General features: G+C 36.4%; 1 protein-coding gene across 7 annotated transcripts; it reads right to left on the bottom strand.

Annotated features, from left to right (window-relative positions):
- Positions 1–1,320: 1,320 nt before the first annotated feature.
- LOC310723696 (uncharacterized protein) lies at positions 1,321–9,210 on the bottom strand. Of its 7 annotated transcripts, none has more exons than XR_014532747.1 (8): positions 9,014–9,210; positions 8,210–8,446; positions 6,337–6,663; positions 5,918–6,253; positions 4,092–5,822; positions 3,879–3,987; positions 3,708–3,736; positions 1,321–3,576 (listed from the first exon to the last, which is right to left on the bottom strand). XR_014532747.1 is itself a non-coding variant. In XM_083537085.1 (8 exons), the coding sequence occupies exons 1-8, from the start codon at positions 9,087–9,089 to the stop codon at positions 3,493–3,495; spliced, it is 1,302 nt and encodes a 433-aa protein (XP_083393211.1). In that variant the 5' UTR covers positions 9,090–9,208; the 3' UTR covers positions 1,321–3,492. The 7 variants fall into 7 exon arrangements, 6 of the variants coding, with proteins under 6 accessions (XP_083393211.1, XP_083393210.1, XP_083393214.1 ...); XM_083537085.1 differs by having other exon boundaries at positions 1,321–3,579; positions 3,879–3,956; positions 5,691–5,822; positions 9,014–9,208; XM_083537084.1 differs by having other exon boundaries at positions 1,321–3,579; positions 3,708–3,741; positions 3,881–3,956; positions 5,691–5,822; positions 9,014–9,208.
- Positions 9,211–20,669: the final 11,459 nt, after the last annotated feature.

Raw genomic sequence — 20,669 nt, 5'->3', positions numbered from 1 at the left:
ACATGAAGAGCGCTGTGCTTTGTTGATAAAGACATTCCAATTCTACATTTTTGTACCTTTATATTTCAAATTAAAGGACTGAATACAGAAGTGCACTGATGCAGGAGATGGAGAGAGAGAGAGAGAGAGAGAGAGAGAGAGAGAGAGAGAGAGAGAGAGAGAGAGAGAGAGAGAGAGAAAGACAGACAGACAGACAGACAGAGACTGGTACTCATTAAAAAATGTATATTTGCATTAGGAAAACATTGTTTCTCATATATTTGTCTCCTATTAAATATTGTGCATTTAATAGTCATACAGTACAATGTGTATGTAAAAGGTACTATCTAAATCTCATTACAATAATTTATCATGTCGTGTATCAGCTAAGCATAACTTTCTTGTAATATGCATTACACAATTAGGCTTTATTTCCTGTAATGCAACAGTGCCATCTGCTGTTTAACAACAGGAACAGCACAGGATTCTCAGTGAAGCAATTTACAGTCAATATCTGTTTTTATAACACCATCCATGCAGCTTACAATATATGGAGTGTGTGTGTGTGTGTGCGTGCGTGTGTGTGAACATGGTTTAAAAAAAACGGTCTTTTCGGCTTCTCCCGTTAGGGGTCGCCACAGCGGATCCTCCGCACGTTTGAATTGGCACATGTTTTACGCTGGATGCCCTTCCTAACGCAACCCTCCCCAATTTATCCGGGCTTGGGACCGGCACTAAGAGTGGCTGGGGATGGTTCCCTGACCGGGAATCGAACCCGGGTCGCAGCGGTGGGAGCGCTGCATCTTAACCACTAGACCACCAGGGGACCCTGTGTGAACATGGTTTAATCTCCACCAAATGTCCCTATAAAGACCGAAATATCTGATAGTCTTGACCTTGTGGCAATATTTGAGAGGTCCCCATGGACATTTTATCTTGCCTTTTCGAAAACTGCAGCTTTTATTTGAAAACTAAAATAGCAAAAGTTTTCCTTGACGTTTCTGATGATGAGGTAAGTTTAGAAATAACCCTTTGATTAATTTAATGTATTAATAATTATTCCAATACAAAGTAATTGTGTGTGTGTGTGTGTGTGTGTGTGTGTGTGTGTGTGTGTGTGTGTGTGTTTGGTAAAATATATGGTATGATATACTGATATCCTCATAAGCGCATGCAGATATTGTAATAATTCAGGCAAAGATAGTTAACAGTTTATGCGGTTGATTCTATCGAGGAAATAAAGATACGATATATTATTTAAAACAGTGGATGTTACATATTATACACAATCAGCTTTTGAGTAAATTCAGTAAACACTTAAAAGTCCAAGAAAGATGCCACTTTCAAAACAATATTTTAATAACAATATCGCCCTCCAGTGTCCAGTATTATGTCATTACAGCCAATATCCTTATTATGCCTTTTCTGCATTATTAATATGTTTATACAAATAATACATAATTAATGCTGGTCTGTATTGTTTAGAAATTTTCAATCACTTCAAATTCCATTTCAAGGGCATTGTTTAAGTTGTCCAAAAATTTATGTCAACTTTAAATGTATTAAACATTTATACGTCAACAAAAGATTCAATGTCACAAATAATCCGTATTGTTTCCTAAATTTGGTTTATTGAAGGTTTTTTTAATCATCATTTACCAACTCGTCTACACTGTTTGTCCTCTACTGCCATCCCTGGGGTAATCAGCCGTTGATTAGCTCAATTTCTTCACCCAGCCTTGGTCCTTTTGTTTCTACGTTAAAGTACATCTGCACCCGCAGGCATCATTTCCTCGGACAAGTTCTTCCTCATTCAGCTAGCTATAGCAACTAGATTCAATAATGTTTCGCCGAAATTAAGCCATTACTAATTTACTAGATTCCATTAAACTGGACCCACTACTGTGACCCTATTAACACAACAAAGTCTTATACATTAAACACTACTAGAGAAAAGGTTTCTGTGTGGTCTTCTCTTTTTTTTTGTTATCAACAATACACTGATCCAAGAATGTTTTTAGTAGAATAACTAAACTTGTGGTTGGAAGTCAAGCGAAAGACTATAGATTTCAAACAAACTGCATTGTCTGCATTCTTTAGGTTGCTCAAATAAATCAAATCTGAAGTTCAGTGCATCAGTATATGAGGAGTGCACAGAGAATAGATAAATAGTAAGTAGAATTAACACAGCAGGGGAGGTAGGTTACATTAAGGTCCTGATCTAACTTAAGCAACTTTAAATTTGAGCAACTCACAAAACTAATAAATGAGGAGCAAGTGGGTAGCAAGTGGGTAATGGGTAACAAGTAAAAACTAATTTAAAGTGAATATACGTATTTCCTTATTTACCAGAGCTGACAGACACAAAGCCCAATCATTTTACAACTAAAAGCTCAATGATGCCATAAAAAATTTCAGAATTCCTGTTTAAAAAGGCAACTAGGATTCCTCAGTTGACTTTTTTAAACAGTGCAGGAAATGAGGTTAAAAATGCATTAAATGATGAAGAATATAAAGATTAGTAAAAACCTACAGGACAGAACATTTACATTTATGGCATTTGGAAGATGGCCTTTTTTTAGAGTGACTTTTATTACCTCATTCATACAGCTGGGCAGTTGTAAAGAGTAAAGGACCTTGCTTAAGGGTTGAGCATTACCAGACGCAGCATGGTGATTCTGGGATTTAAACCCACAAGCTTTCAATCAAAAGCCCAAAAATGTTTCACCTACTTCAACAAATGTGCAGGTGTTTAAAACCTGTAACTGAAATGGTCATGTTTGGAATTAACTTAAGTCTGCACAAAACAATTTACAATACTGAGGGGGTTGGGGGGAGTGCAGGGATTGTTGGACTTCTGATTGAGATGTTGTAAGTTCAAATCCCAGCACCACTGCTACTGCTGGGCCCTTGAGCAAGGCCTCAATTGTTCATTTGAAATTGAAATAAGTGTAAGTTGCTTTGGAAAAGGGCTATGTAAACATAAATGTGCCAATATTGTTATTTTGTTGTAATATTAATACAAAATGTATTATTGTAATTATTGATTTTTTAGAAACAATCTATATTGAGTAAGTGATATTTAACAATAAGGCGAAATGTCAGTTTATTTGTGCTACACTAGTGGTAACAGATCCCCAAAAAGCTTTGTACTTACACAACAGAACATCAACCTAGCTCACTTTGATTTGTATATTCCTGTTCAAACAGTCCATTTTTCTTTTTATCTTCTTTTTTTGAAGAGGCAGAGTGAAACACACAGTGAAACATTATGGTGCAGTTATAGACAATATCAGCACACCTTGAAAGCAGCTTGACCAATCATGTTAGTGGACTGGAACTAACTGCTGTATCAAATACATAACACTATAGTGATACAGCTACAGATAAGTATTAGATGGATTTCTTTTGAACATAAACAAGATATATGTATAATATACATTTCTGTAATAGAAAGCGGATCAGAGCGAGAACTGGATTTTGCAGGTTTGCCAATTCCATTGTATATTACAGCTAACATTTTTCTTCTAACTCCTCACTTTTGTTTGTTGAGTAGTTGATTGTTGAGTAAATGACTGAATCAATGGTGTCTGGTATCTGCTTCAATCACACAAAAGACAAAATACAGAGACACAATGATTGGCACAGTTACTAAACCACAAATATCAGTGCATCTCATGTACAGCATTTTATGAGCCACTGTATAAACTATATAGTTTTTTGCTTACCTTGTTCCTTTTAATATTCCCACAAGCTCCTGCAAAGATAATTTAAACACTACTCTAAAATATATAGCAGCTACTATACAGTTTATTACAACAGCAGTGGTGTAGTCACAAACCAAAACAACTTTATGGCTTATAGTAGAGTTTAGAGTAGAAACTGATATCTAATTTTACCATGATCAAGTTCCACAATGGTAATGGTTTCATAGTGGACCTCTTCAGCTTTATCTTCTTCTTTTCCCATGCCGGCATCTAAAGACAAAGAATGACAGCTTGTATACAACTTGTGATACAAAATCATACATTATTGTACATTTACATTTATGACACCCTTTATCCAGAGTGACTTACAGAAGTGATTTGAAGTCTCAATAACTCGATAAATACATTTAAAATAAATACATATCAATCAATATACAATCAAAAAATACATTCTAATGCTGGTTCATTAGGATACAAACTAAAAATTCCATCAGTCTTAAACTCTGTTAGGAGAGAACATAGTCAGAAAGAGAGTTTCTGATGTAGGCAGCTACAGAAAGCCAGTGGAAGGAGCGTAGGAGTTGGTGGAATGGAGTGGGAGAACTTTGTGCAGCTAAATTCCAGATCAGTTAAAGAAGTTGACTGTCTTTCAGAGGCAGACCTGCCAGGTAAAAGTTTCAGTGGTCCAGTCAGGGACTGAACAAGCACTTGAGTGGCCTCTGTGGACAGAAATTTCTGCTGATGTGTGTTAAATTAGCAGTGGTTGGGGGAAAAAAGGACAGTTAATTGTCTATGGTTAACCCAAGGCTGTGTGTAGTGACTGAGAGTAAGATCAGATAGTTGTAGAGGTCTTGTAGAGGTCACAAGACCTTGACATAGTAATAAATCACCTACGATAAACAGCAATTTTGGTTTACTAGGCTTAAGCAACAGTTGATGAACTGCCATCCACAATGAGATGTCTGCCAGACATGCTAAGGTCCAAGTGGAAACATAAGTGTCGGTAGGAGGAATTAATTAACTGTCATCTGCATAGGAAAAATTGATGTGAAAATATGGCATCGCCAAGAGGACAGGATAAGGAAGTACTGAGCCTTGTGGGACACCAGTGGAAAGTATGTGGGAGCAGATGTGGATCATCTCCATGTCACCTGATATGACTGCCTTTCCAAGTAGGAAGCAAACCAGCCAGCCAAGCTGTGCCATCAATTTATGGATGGACAAAAGAATTTTGTGGTTGACCGTGTCGAATGCTGTGGAAAGGTCATGGAGGATAAGGACTGATCACAGCTTGGCAGATCTAACAGCATGTAACCTCTCAGTGACGGCCAAAAGGGCAGTCTCTGTTGGATGTGCTACTTTAAGGCCAGGGTGGCTGAGATCATAGAAGGTTGTTCTTTGAGAAATAGAAAGACAGTTGATTATTAAAAATGTGTTCAAGAATTCTGGAAAGATAAGAAAGAAATTATACCAGTTGCTGATATATAAGGCACACAGAGTGGGTTTGTTGAGGATGGGAATAAGGCTAGCTCTCTGTGCACATTGCAGGAACACGAGCAGATTTTATGGAGATATTAATGATGGTAGAGATAAGGCAGTGAAGGGGAGGGCACAATTGGCAGGTGGTGAAATTATAGGACAAGATGACTTGCAGTGTTCCTCTGTTGATGAAAAAATGTATTAGTGAGATGGGGTGGGGGGTGTACTGTAGAAGTTGGGGTAGGTGTGAAGGTTTGGCAAATTTGATCAATCTTCTCATCAAGTGTCAAAAAATGATTTGCTATATTCTCAGCACAATCACATGCTACATTGCATGAAAACTTGTAATTAAAATGATTTTAAGCTCTCCTGACTAAATATTGCTTGCACCTAATTAAACATTTTCATTGCATCAATAAATCAATAGAGCTAAAATGTAAAATCTGAACATAGATTTGGAAAATTTAGATTTTTTTATTTTTATTAAACCTGCTATCGATAGGAGTAGTACATAAGTGAGGTTACCTATGGAAGATTTTCTTCGTCTGTAAAACACCAGCGCTCCAAGGACAACCACCATAAACCCGAACAAAGTGAACACAGCAACGAGTAAAGTCTGGGTGTCAATGTTCTCTTCCACACTGTTTCCTGTAATTGCTTTTCATACAAACCAAATTGTACATGAATAAAAAAAGAGAATCACAATGAACCTAATACTGCTGCTTTACTCAACACACATAAAAGAGCATTACCATGTCTGGGGGGAACTGTGGTATGTTTTGGTATAGCTGATTGAGGCCCGTCTCTTAATGACTGCACAAGGTGGAGCTTTATTGGGGCCAGAGCTCTGAGTTTGTTTTTACTAAACACAGCACATTGGTAGAAAAGCTGGTCCTCATAGACACGGTTCAGACTTATACTGACTTCTCTCTTTTTGTCTCTTGGTGTCAGGACTCCCTGTTTTATTAGCATTGCCCTGTTTCCCTCCATCCTCAGCCAAGCCAGAATAACGTTCTCTGTAATGTCTGACACTTCACAGGTAAGAAGCACTGACTGATTCCTGATTAGAACATCCGGCTCTGCAAAAACTGTGATTCATGTGTGTCAGAAAAAAGGGAGATAACAGTATTTTACATGATACTACTGAAAAATGTACATAAAGGTTACAAACCTCTTACAGTGTGGAGCGTTATGGATGAATAGGTGGTCTTGTTATCAACAATGCATCGGTATGCTCCACTGTAATTGAATTTCACAGGTGAGATGTGAAAGACGAAATCATTTCCATTGTAGAATTTGGATGAATGTTCCCCCGGTACAATCGCGTCATGTACTGTTAGATTTTTTTCTTTTTCTGCAGCTATCATTACTTCTTTTCTTTTGTTTACCTCCCGGATCCATGCTACTCTTTGGTAAGATGCTTTGGACTTGCAGATAAGGAACAAACTACTACTGCTGGAGCATTCTCTGTATAAAATATACTTTTTACTTTGTGCATCTAGAAAGACATCAAGCACAGAAGACACTTTTAAGTATTTTCTTAACCTTTATTGCCAACTAATATTTATGACCTACACCACAGGACATGAGTTTAATTTCAGATGTATTTACATAGCATAGTGGATCTTATCAGGCAAAAAGATTTTAATTAGAAAATTGCCTACACCTTTCAAAAAGCATAACTAATATGTTAACATCTTATGCAATTTAAAGTATTTTTAATGTAATTTCGCCACAGCGAATATCCATACTACTCTGTCCTCTACATCTACCTTTCAACCTGACTACCTGCATGTCTTCCCTCACCACATCCATAAACCTCCTTCTTAGTCTACCTCTTTTCCTCCTTCCTGGTGGCTCCATCCTCAGCATTCTCCTACCGATATACCCCATGTCCCTCCTCTGCACATGTCCAAACCATCTCAATCTTGCCTCCCTCACCTTGTCTTTAAAACGTCCCTCGTGCACTGTCCTTCTAATAAACTCATTTCTAACCCTGTCCATTCTCGTCACTCCCAACGAAAACCTCAACATCTTCAGCTCTGCTACCTCCAGCTCCACCTCCTGTCTTTTACCCAATGTCACTGTCTCTAAACCATACAACATCACAGGTCTCACCACAGTCCAATAAACTTTCTCTTTCACTCTTGCAGATACTCTTCTAACACAAATCAATCCTGCTATCACTCTTCTCCACCCACTCCACCCTGCTTGCACTCTTTTCTTCACTCTCTTACACACTCTTCATTACTTTGAACTGTTGACCCCAGGTACCTGAACACCTCCACCTTCTTCATTTCTTCTCCCTGCAACCGCACCACTCCACTGCCCTCCCTCTCATTCACACACATGTACTCTGTCTTACTCTTACTGACTTTTATTCCCCTTCTCTCCAGCGTGTACCTCCACCTCCTGGAGTCCATGACAAGGAGATATTTTATCCCATTGTTAACGCCATCATATTGAAATGTTTTAATAAGGTAGGGTCAAGAGTGCTTAGTTCCACACTTCCATCTGGTGGCTCAACAATCCTCAAATGCACATAGATCAATATAGTACAAGGTGTCTCACTCTTTTTTTTTTAGCAAGAATGTGTTTAAGTATGCAATCAACAAACAAGGTATGTATAAAAGGCCTTCTCATGGCGGAATTAGAAAGCTGCTGCAAAGTTGCGATGGACATTCAACTTCATGTATCACACCAGATGGTGTTTATAAAGAATCTTGTAGAAAATGGTTTGTAAATTAAGTTTTGGTTTTCTAACCCCCTGTACCAGTGACTGGAGTAGCAATAGAAGTTCACCACCTCACACCTGACCACCAACAGAACATTATATGAACAAATGAAATGCAGTCTTTGGCTGGACAAAAGAAGTTTAGACTTTTGTGCCTGAAAATTAGTATTTTTAAGGTTTAAAACAGATAAAAATGTATGAAGTAAAAGAAAGTTTTTTTTAATTGACCTACTATTCTATTTCAATAATGCACAAGTGAAATACAAGTATAAAAATAAATAAATTGCTCATATTTAAACAATATACTTACATTCTGACACTACCAGTGTTCGAGTCTTAGGCATTTCTTTCTTTCCCTGGCATTTCAGTGTGCAGTGGTATTTCCCCTGACTGCGTTGGTCGACGTTGTGTAAAATGATGTAAGCTGTCCTGTTGTAGAACAGTGTGCTGTCAAGAATAGGAACTTTATTTCGTTCCCATTGCACAATGGAGCATTCTGGGATGTCAGACTCCTCGCAGCTCAGTGTCACATCAGCTCCACGCTGAGCTTTTCAAAACAAAGAGTGTTATCTAGAACAACTGTGGCAGAGCAAAGCTTTTACTAACACATTTATCTGTCATGTTGCTGTTTAAAGTACCCTGCAGAAGGATAGGGTAATAATATTTAGTTTACACTTTTATGAATTGGTTGTCTGTTCCTGACTTTTGGCCTGACATTAGAAGAATTTTATGTAACAGACCTTGAGTTCAGTTGAATCCTGTGCCTCAGTTCTTAAAGAACACTGTTACTGAAGGACACCTGCAGCTTGCAAATTAGTTTCACTTCCTGTTTTTTACTTTAATCCTGACAAATTATTACATAAACGATTGTACATGTTCAACATTTATGTTTTATTATTATAGTGTTGTCTTTAATAATAATAATATTAATAATGATAATAATATCATTAACATTTTTATTAACCTGATTATTGTGTACTATCAGATATATGGCCAGTTACATGACTTGAATCTAATTTTAAAAGCTGGAAACACTTTACTAATATATCACGTCATATGTAATAATAATATTATGTAATGTAATAGTAATATTATTAATAAAAAAGAAACTCACCATCAATTGACAATGCTTGAATTCTGCAGCAGAATATTAATACCCAAGTAAAGATGTATAACACTGAGAGTTGCATGGTTATGTTCTTTTTGAAGAACTGGGCAATTTGCCTTTTTTTTAACAAATCTCTTCATAGGAAATGAAAGCAGAAGTTACTCTTTCAAAAGATATGAATACTTGTATCATGACATAAGGACGTAACTGGAAATAATAATTTATTTAATAGTATAGTATATTTTACTATAACCATTAAACCATATAAACCATTTGAGGCCATTTAAATTAATTATTTCTCCATTTATTCTGGGCTGGTTTCATCACTTCAGACCTGGTAATGATAAATCTGTAAATCAGATTTCAGAATGTTGAAGGTTGTAAACTCACTGGCTATTTTAACTTTGGCATTAGTTATGTGTTAGTTACTGTAGTTACTGTAATACTATGAGGAGTATTTGATAAGATACGGTATACGACTAAGACGTACAAAAATCTTACTTTGATTCTTCCTTGAGTTCTTGATCCTACGTTCTTCATCCTTTTATGAATTAATGAACCCCATTATCTTTAAAAAAAAATAAAAAAAACAGTTCTGTAAATGCGCTAAGAGGAATCAAGGTGGAGAAGATGTGATAGCTTTTTAAGAAGTATGTGGCACAAACATACAATATACCAGTGGTGGGCGGTCAGGGCCAGCAAATCCTTCTCTGCTGGCCTAAACACTATTAGAAGCACTGACCTACATTTACAACCTAAATTCTAATATTTGGTCCTTACAATTGTATTAATTTATTCCCAACAGACTATTCTCTTTATTTCGTAGAGTTTCTCTTGGCTGCACTGCTTCCAGTACGTGTATGTGGATGTTACAATTTTTGTCCAATTAAATTTCAGCCTCCATGTGCTTCCATGTCAGTCTAATCTGTCCAGGACCTTCAAAGTCAGTACTGCTGGCCTTTTTACTTTTGTCTCTATTAGAAATAAGTCTGTTTCTTAACCAATCAGATTTCAAATTATTTTATTTTTACTCGGCTTTATTTTATTGTTAATTTTATTATTATTTTTACTCTGCAATTATTTTATTGTTACTCAGCTTTTTTTCACTTTATTCATAAGTATTTTCCATCCTCTAATTGGTTGGTCAGAGGGAAACTGTTACAGCCAAGTTTTACTGACAAAACACGTCTATAGGGCTGCACACATTAATACATCTGAATTAGACTTTTTTATGCATACGAAGGAAGAGAAATCTATTTGCTTCTCTTCAGATATTGGATTTATGTAAATTGTTCACCAAACAGTATAAATAAAAAATCCTGATTGTAAATCCTTGACATCACTTTATCTCTATTAATATGCATGTTTGCATCACAGAGTGGTTCGAACAACACCAGCAAGCTACAAAAGAAATAGCGCAACAAGCCACATGTAAATCCAGATTTCTCGGTTTCTACTGAAGCGACAAATTCAAATGACTGGCTCGAACGAAGCTTGAAAGGAAGTAGCAGAAATTGTTAGTGCCTCTGGTTCCCCTATGCAGCTAATATACAGTAGTTAGATTGCTTTGCCAATTAGAACGTACAAAACACCCAGTATGTAACATGCAAATTAAACAAAGGTTTTAAAGAAAAGGGATGTGTAAGGCATTACATTTTGGCCAAAACGACTACAGTAGCAAATGTTACAAGCTCTCTAAACATAAAACTACAAGAACCAGCTATACCCGGTGTTGCAAATGTAAAATAAAGACTAATATGAATATGACATATGACCAGTGGTGGGCCATCAGGGCCAGCAAGGCGTTTCTCTTGGCTGCACTGCTTCCAAAACATGTATGTGGATGTTAAAATGTTTTTGTCCAATCAGATTTCAACCTCTATGTGCTATGGGCCTTTTTACCATAGTCTCCTTAAGAAATAGCTCTGTTTCTTTAACCAATCAGATTTAATATTCGCCTCACAGAATAGCGTCAGCATTTTTCTATCCTCTAATTGAATGGTCAGAGGGAAACTGTTACAGCCAAGTTTGACTGACAAAACAAGTCTGTAGCACGATGCTACAATAATACATGTGAGTTACACTTTTTTATGCCTATGGAGGAAGAGAAATTGATTTGGTACATTTTGGACATATTTAAAAATCCATTTTCAAGAAAAGTTAGACATCGTGAGGAGAGGTCGGCCAACCCCGAAGCTAGCTAGCTTGACTTAACCCGGGAAAGGGTTTGTTCACCACTTGCAGACCAGTGAATACAAGCAGTACCACTGGCTTACAACCTCTGAGGAGCAGTGAAACTTATGAGTCTGCATTTCTTAATCATGTAAGCTACCACCTCCCTCATTATTACAGCACAAAGCTCCTCTGAGTACAGTCTTTTTTCAACTTGTCCAGGATATTCCAGATTGTTGTAATGTTTTTGACAAGTTTTTGTTTTAAGCTTTTTTTGAACATCTCTCTCTGTTGAACCTCAGGATGCCTCGAGATGGGTAGAGAAAGACAAGCAGTGGAGAAAAATGAGCATAGCTGCTGTTTATAATATTAACAAGCACAAGTTGATGATGTGCATTTGATCAGATATACTGGAGCACAAGGTAAATGATATGTGATGTGTTATATGTAGGACTCACTAAAAAGATATGTCTTTAATCTGTGCCTAAACAGGTGGAAAAGTGAAACATTAATCTCAGAGTCAAACGCATGTCTTGTGGTCTGATCCTAGGTGGAAGTGCACAAGGGGACCCACTAATGGTGAAGGGATGGAACCCTCCACATCCTCTGTGTCTTTCTGACATGAATCAAGCGTTAACAATGACCCCATCTACCCCGATACGGTTTCTTTAGGCAATGCTGCACACATTCCATGCTGTGCCTTGCTACTGCCAGAAAAATTTGCCTCAAGTTCAAGTTTATTTCTATAGCGCTTTTCACAACAGATATTGTCTCAAAGCAGCTTTACAGAACGTATGCGATATGTGTTATGTGTGGGCCTTGCTAAAAAGATACGTTTCTAATCTGCACTTAAACTGGAAGAGTGTGTCTGAGCCCCAAACACTGTCAGGAAGACTATTCCAAAGTTTAGGAGTTAAAAATGAAAATGCTCTACCGCCTTTAGTGGATTTTGTTAATCTAGGAACTACTAGAAGTCCAAAGTTTTGAGATCTCAAGGAGCATGACGGTTTGTAGAGTGATAAAAGACTGGACAAATACATGGGAGTATAACCATTCAGGGCTTTTTTAGGTAAGTAGCAATAGTTTGTAGTCGATTCGAAACTTAACAGGTAGCCAGTGTAGGGATGTTAAGATTGGGGTTATATGGTCATATTTTTGCCCAGTATCTTTCTTATGGTGGAGTCCTGAACACTGACCTTAACTGAGGCAAGTGAGGCCTGCAGTTCTTTGAATGTTGTTGTGGGGTCTTTTGTGACCTCTTGGATGAGTCGTCGCTCTGCTCTTGGAGTAAATTTGGTCAGCCGGCCTCTCCTGGGAAGGTCCTCCACTGTTCTGTGTTTTTGCAATTTGTGAATAATGGCTCTCACTGTGGTTCGCTGGAGTCCCAAAGCTTTACAAATGGCTTTATAACCTTTTCCAGACTGATAGATCTCAATTACTTTTTCCTCATTTGTTTCTAAATTTCTTTGGATCTTGGCATGATGTCTAGCTTTTGAGTATCTTTTGGTCTACTTCACTTTGTCAGGCAGGTCCTATTTAACAGATTTCTTTATTGTGAACAGGTGTAGCAGTAATCAGACCTGGGTGTGGCTAGAGAAATTGAACTCAGGTGTGATAAACCAGTTTTAACAGGAGGGCAAACACTTTTTCACACAGGGCCATGTAGCTTTAGATTTTGTTTATGATAATAAAAACCTTCATTTAAAAACTGAATGTTGTGTTTACTTGTGTTATCTTTTATTAATATTTTAATTTAGTTTAATGATTTGAAACATTAAAGTGTGACAAACATTAAAAAAATATAAATGAGGAAATGAGAAACACTTTTTCACACCACTGTATATTGTGAAAAGCAGAGGTCCTAGAACTGAACCTTGTGGCACCCCTAATTAACTTTCATTAACCTAGTTCTCCAATTAAATCTACAAAATATTAACGATCAGACAGGTAGGATTTAAACCAGCCTAATGCCTGTCCCTGAATGTCGATGTAATTCTGTAAGTGATCCAGGAGAAAGTCATGATCTATAGTGTCGAATGCAGCACTAAGATCTAGTAAAACCAACAAAGAGATGTAGCCTTTGTCTGAAGTTTAAAACAGGTCCTTTGTGATTTTTTAACTAGAGCAATTTCTGTGCTATGATGGGGCCTGAAACTCTTCAAAGATATTGTTTTCTTGTAAGTAGGAACAGAACTGAGCAGACAATCTTTTCTAAAATCTTAGACATAAATGGAAGGTTTAAAATGGGTCTGTAATTAGGTTTCTTAATGAGGGCCTCAATAATTGCCATCTTGAAGGGTTTCGGGAGGTGACCTAAAGATAGCGAGGAGTTAATAATATTGAGAAAAGTCTCACCAGCTGTATGTAACAATTCTTCAGTTTCATTAGTTGGAATGAGATCTAACAGACATGTTGTTTGGACAGACATTTGGCTTCGGTAATAACATCATACAGCTCTTCCTGTCCTATACTGTGCTTGTAAAGCATTGTATTTGTAGAGCTTTAGGTGAGACTTGATCAAGAGATGCTGTCAGCGGTTGGACCTCCTCAATTGTGTTTCTATTACTTTAAATTTTTTCAGTGAAGAAATTCATAAAGTCCTCACTACTAAACTGTGATGAAATTATCTTTCCAGATATCTAATTTGTTGTTATTTTAGCCACTGTACTAAAAACGGGTGCTCAAATCTAGCAGCATTTAGCGCCTGTCTGTAGCTGAGCATACTGTCTTTATATGCAATTCTAAAAACCTCCAATTTAGATTTTCCCCATTTTCTTTCCAGATTACGGGCTGCTCTCTTGAGGTAATGAGTATGACTATTATACTATGGTGCAGGTGTTTTTTCTCTAACCTTTTTTAATTGGATAGGGGCAACGGTGTCTCACTAATGCCTGAAACCCTGACCATTTTGACCCAGAAAATAGAGGATGAGTAAAGTGAGGACTAACTCCATGCTTTTCCCTATGGAACTGAATAGTTACTGGTACAAGTGATTAAACATGAACAACCCCATGTGCCTCACGTTCACTAGTTGTGCTATGCCCAGTGCCCAAACTAAACCAGGCATTGATAGACTGATGTATGATTCCAGCTTCACTGTTTACAGAGATTTAATCCTCACTTTAAAAGAGTAAATTACACACTAACCAAACAACTCCATCATTTCATTTTAGATCTGGTTTACAGCAAGTGGTCATTTTATTTCATAATGTTGGACTCTTTAGGTTCTTCATTCCAGAAAATAAGACTAATTTATCCAAAACTGGAGAACAAACTAACCTGCAGTAAGAGGGGGTATTTATCTATGTAATCCACATTGTGTAAAATGTTGTATATCGCTCTACACATAGGTCAGGGGGAAGGTGCCTGAACCTTTTCCTATAAAGGGAAAAAATCCAACTTACCTTGAGTCTTTAAGAATAAGTGTATAGTGTCCTGTGATAAAATACTGTCATTCTGACCTAGCACTAATTATTCAACGTGTGTTCATTGTGTTTATTATGTTTATTACACCCCATTTTAGGGTCTGAAATGAAAGAAACAACACACTGGAAAATGTTGAACAGACAAAAAGCAGTGGCAATAATTCTTCTTTTATGTTTATAAAATGCATCATGAAAAGCGTATATACAATCACAGTTTTGTCATCTGACTGATTTTAGGACAATATAACAAAGAAGCAAAGTACCAGTCAAAGCTACCTTACCATCTACACATAAAATAAATACAATAAACAGATTATGTAATCAAACCAATATACAATTCTGTACAGTCTGTAAAATTAAAAAGTAAATTAGAAAGTAAAAGTCAAAGATCTCAGAACCCAGGATTCACAAACAAATATGTATTATCAGAAAGCTTCTGTTTCCCAAAATATAAAAATTGCTTATCACAGTGGGTAGATCATTTAAGTCCAGGATGAGCAGTGTTTAAATGATTAAGCTCAACATTACAGCACAAAGCTTCTCTTCATACACCAGTGTTTTCTGGATTCTCCAGGATATGCCAAATTGTTATTTTGGCTATGCCTATTGTTTTTCGCAAGGTTTTTTTTTCTCTCTCTATTGAACCCTCTTTTCTATGCATCACAATGTCTTGCTTTTCTTCCATAGATAGCTCTCTGATCTTAATGTTGGATTATCCTTTTTTTAAACAACAAATTCACTTCCAGTCCTACTGTAGTTGTTCCCTTTCCAAAAATCTCCACTATCTACTTCTCTTATAATAATAATAATAATAATAATAATAATAATAATAATAATAATAAGTTTAATTTATATAGCGCCTTTCCCAAGCTCAAGGACGCTTTACAAGGTACAATATAATATAATGAACATACATAAGCATAAACATATTCGTCGGACATTTGCCCAGGACAAGGATCACATGCAGCTGCATGAGTTAATAGCAGAGACAACATAGACATAAAAACATACAGGACAAGAGATAGAACACTACATAGTACATGAAACATACACCACATTTCAGAAAAATGAAGGACTCCTAACACATATGCATTGAATGATAGTGGAGGTTGAAAAGGTGGGTCTTAAGCCTTGATTTAAATTCATTCAAAGTGGTAATGGTTCTGAGTGCAATGGGTAAGGAGTTCCATAGTATTGGAGCAATGACAGAAAAGGATCTGCCACCCGCAGAGGATAGACGGTATCTAGGTACACAAAGAAGTTCAGAATTTGAAGACCGGAGTGATCGTGAAGGAACATAGGATGAGAGAAGATCAGTAAGATAGTGAGGGGAAAGAGCATTTAGTGCCTTATAAGTGAGGAGTATGATTTTATATTTTATGCGAGATGAGACTGGCAGCCAGTGAAGATCAAATAATATTGGGGTAATGTGGGCAGATTTTTTATTGGAGGTTAACATTCTGGCAGCCGAGTTTTGTATGTACTGTAAACGTGAGATTGAGTGAGCTGATAGACCAGAGAAAAGTGAATTGCAGTAGTCGAGACGGGGCGTAATCAGAGCATGCACTAATGTTTCGGCATCATTTCTGCAGATGAAAGGTCGCAGTTTGACAATGCGTTGTAAATGAAAAAAATATGTTTTGGAGAGGCTGCGAATATGGGCATCAAAGGATAGTGAGGGGTCGTGTATGATACCTAAATTTCTAACAGTAGCTGAGGGGAAAATCGTAGTAGCATCCAGAGCAAGACTAAAGTCCACAGAGTTGTTTTTTATTAGAGATGCGGGACCAGTTATCAGAATGTCGGTTTTACCCAGATTCAGGCTAAGAAAATTTGAGTGGAGCCATTGTTTTAACTCGCTAACACAAGCGGAGAGTGAGGATTTTACAGTAACAGAATCTGGTTGACAAGCAGTATATAACTGAATATCATCAGCATAACAATGATAACTAAAACCATGTCTACGAATGATGTTGCCAAGTGGCTGAATGTACAGAATGAATAGTAGTGGGCCAAGAACAGAGCCCTGTGGGACACCCTGTTTAAGTAAGACAGTAGGAGATTTGGAATTGTGTATGGAGATGTGATATTGCCTGCCCGTGAGATAAGAGGAAAACCAGGATAGTGCAGAGCCTGATATGCCTAATTCCGCTAATCGTGAAAGTAAAATCTTATGACAGACAGTGTCAAAGGCAGAGCTGAGGTCTAATAACAGAAGTATAGAGAGACTACCTGAGTCTCCAATGAGATCATTAACAACCTTTACTAGCGCGGTCTCCATGCTATGCTGCTGGCGGAAGCCAGATTGAAAAATATCAAAGAGGTTGTTATTACTTCTCTTATATAATTATTAAAGATGTCCCACCTTTATGCCCCTTACCTCATAGTCGACATCCTCAATAAATAACATCTAAACAATAAATGCATTTTTTTTTAATTCACTAGATTAGATTCTCCCATTCCAAAAGGACTATCTCCTCTATCTACCATTCTTCATTAATCAAGGAGCTCAATGTGATGTATCTGTGCATTAATGTATGAAGTGCTTCACCTCTACACATTCAGATTACCTCATTGTCTCATAGCTCTTTCCAAAAGACGCCTCAGATAAGAGTACTGAGAACTATGGCGCTTTTGGGGTGGCCTGCAAATTTACTAATTGACATTTGCAACATGCTAAACATAACCTGTGAATATTCTCATTAGTGCCTCAACCAATAGAAACAGTGCAACATTAGCCTCAATGCCAAAAGCAGTGTTGTGCTCGTTACTAAAAAATAGTAACTAGTTACAGTTACTTCATTCAAAAAGTAACTCCGTTACTTTGTTGAATACTTACACCAAAAAGTAATGTGTTACTGTTAAAAGTAACTTTTTAGTTACTTTTTTAAAGAACCTTCTTTAATGTTCCCATTAATGCCCCTTTATGCGTTATGATCTGTACAAACACAAAACTGACTTAAACACAAAGTCATTTTAAACACTATTTTATTGAAGTCAGACCAGCACAAACTGAATATATCACAAGGATTTCTGAAATAATATATTCACAATCGAAAACTAAAGTGGCTTCTGCTGTTGTGTTGAGCTCTTAAAAATGTTCCTTTCACAGCTTAAGTATGAAAACTATCAACAATGTAGAACGGTTAGCTTTTAGCTTCTAGCATGGAGGTCCTGGAGGAGCTTCAACAGATTGGAGTTGCTGTTTATCGCAATAGACACGACCTTCGAACCAGAAAGACACAGCTTACATTTGACTTAAAAGTTTTTGTCTTTATACTCAACTAAAGTGAAATAATAAGTATATTTTCACTTTGAGAAACTCGTCTTGTTCGCGCCTCGACTCGCCATTACTGCCGCACAGACCTGAATAAACGGAAACTCGCCCACAGTGTGTCTTCTTCGTGTATACAAAGGGTAATCCGGTAATCCACCAATCCTACAGTGCGTCTTCTTCCTGTTTACAGTGGTTTATCCACCAATATAGCATCTATAATTGTAGACGCAATCTACAATGCGTCGCTGCTGTAAACAGGTTAGACTGTAGTCTACACTTCAGACCAAATTCATTCATTTAAAAAAGGAACGGGTAACGCACCATACGGTAACGGTAACGAAGTTACTTTATTTTTCAAAGTAACAGGTTACAGTATTAGTTACTGTCAAAAGTAACGCGTTACTGCCCAACCCTGGTCAAAAGCATATGGAATGTGCCTGTTTTATGTTTTAAATCTTTAAAAAAGTAAGCACAGACAATTTTACAGCAGGTGCCATTAATCGGCCAGGTCTCTGGCATTTAGAACAACAGTACTTTACTGGGATCAGTTAATTTGTTGCTGAAGCCTTGAACCATATACTTTACCAAACAGAAACATAGCACAGAATCCTGTGTGAGAAAGTAATTATACAGTGTGTGTGACTGAGCCGGTCAGCTTTCGTTTGTCCCAGTCCGGCTTCACTCTGATCCTCTTGAGTTTCTGTAGTACGTTGACTGGCTGTAGTGTAGAACATGCTTTATATTCACCATCAAAATACCAGACAAACCAGATTCCACTCCTGGTGTATATTTTACTTTGCTTTCCTGCAGAGGTGTAAAATAAAATGAGACAAAACTAACCTGCAATGTAGGGGGTTTTATGTAATTCCTTATATATCCACAGGGTGGCGCTAATTCCCGTATTGCTTAAAATGTTGCGTATGGTAAACCTTTTACTAAAAAAGGAAACTTGGTTTATCTAGCCTAACTTAAATAAATGTTGTATTATATAAAACTGTTAATTAATTGTTGTTAATTGAAAACAATTAAAGACATATTTTGCTGTATGTAACATATGTATGTTGTATGTATGTCTCCTCTAACGCACCAATACTGTATCAGGTGTAGATCATTCAGAATATTTACAAAAATAATGAAGTAGCTGGTTTGCCATCTGTTTTTTTTTTACTAAAGACAGCATTAAAAAGAAACCAAATTACGTAAGTGTAAGTAAGTGACACACAATACAATAAATCTGCCATCTATTTTAATTCCCAACAGGCAACAATTTCCCCCACTTTTCTAACTTGTATAAAATAATCTATGACTATGGCAGAAACTAATTTCACTTTCAAACAAGTAATATTTTACCAGAAAGTGGAAATATTTGTGAATTGAGAATGCAAGAGGGAAAAAGCCAATTTAAGACCAGTGAACATCATATGTTCAACATTTATTAAATTCCTACAAATTATTCTGATGATCTGAGATTAAGAGACTTCCATACCAAAACCCACTCACCTGATATGTGCTACCTGGATACAAAAGAGAGGTGTTTCTAAGCAAAAACTATTATTTTCATATTATTTGAAAAAACTGAGCTATGAATAGTATTGTTTTGTATGTAATGTTGTGCGTGACTGGAAAGTAAGCTGTTAAAAAAGCATGTTTTTAAATAGATAGATAGATAGATAGATAGATAGATAGATAGATAGATAGATAGATAGATAGATAGATAGATAGATAGATAGATAGATAGATAGATAGATAGATAGATAGATTTATCTTTATTGTCATTGCATTGTACAGGTACACAGCAACTAAATGCAGGAATAAATCTATTCTTTGCCACTAGATGTCTGTGTTTTTTAACATTTTTTAACACAGATATTGTTAGTCCCTTATTGAGAAATATTTATTTTATTTTATTTTATTTATCTAAAGCGAGTGAGATGTTAGTCTAACATCCATAAAACTAAAAACTAAAATGAGACAAAACTAACCTGCAATACAGGGGGTGATTTATGTATGTAATTCCTTATATATCCACAGGGTGGCGCTAATTCCCGTATTGCGTAAATGTTGCGTATGGTAAACCTTTTCCTAAAAAAGAAAACTTGACTTATCTAGCCTAACTTAAATAAATGTTGTATTATATAAAACTGTTAATTAATTGTTGTTAATTGAAAACAATTAAAGACATATTTTGCTGTATGTAACATATGTATGTTGTATGTATGTCTCCTTTAACGCACCCATACTGTGTCAGGTGTAGATTATTCAGAATATTTACAAAAATAATGAAGTAGCTGGTTTGCCATCTGTTTTTCTTTTGACTAAAGACAGCATTAAAAAGAAGCCAAATTACAAAGTAGGTGACACACAATACAATAAATCTGCTATCTATTTTAATTCCCAACAGGCAACAATTTCCCCCAATTTTCTAACTTGTATAAAATAATCTATGGCAGAAACTAATTTCACTTTCATTTCAATATTTGTGAATTGAGAATACAAGATGGAAAAGGCCAATTTAAGACCAGTGAACATCATATGTTCAACATTTATTAAAATCCTACAAATTAATCTGATGATTTGAGATTACAACACTTTCATACCAAAACCCACTCACCTGATATGTGCTACCTGGATACAAAAGAGAGGTGTTTCTAAGCAAAAACTATTATTTTCATATTATTTAAAAAACTGAGCTATGAATAGTATTGTTTTGTATGTAATGTTGTGCGTGACTGGAAAGTAAGCTGTTAAAAAAGCATGTTTTTAGATAGATTTTTAGATAGATAGATAG

This window comes from Silurus aristotelis, assembly GCF_946808225.1.
Source record: "Silurus aristotelis genome assembly, chromosome: 3".
NCBI lineage: Eukaryota > Metazoa > Chordata > Actinopteri > Siluriformes > Siluridae > Silurus > Silurus aristotelis.
This window is presented reverse-complemented; position numbering and strand designations above follow the sequence as displayed.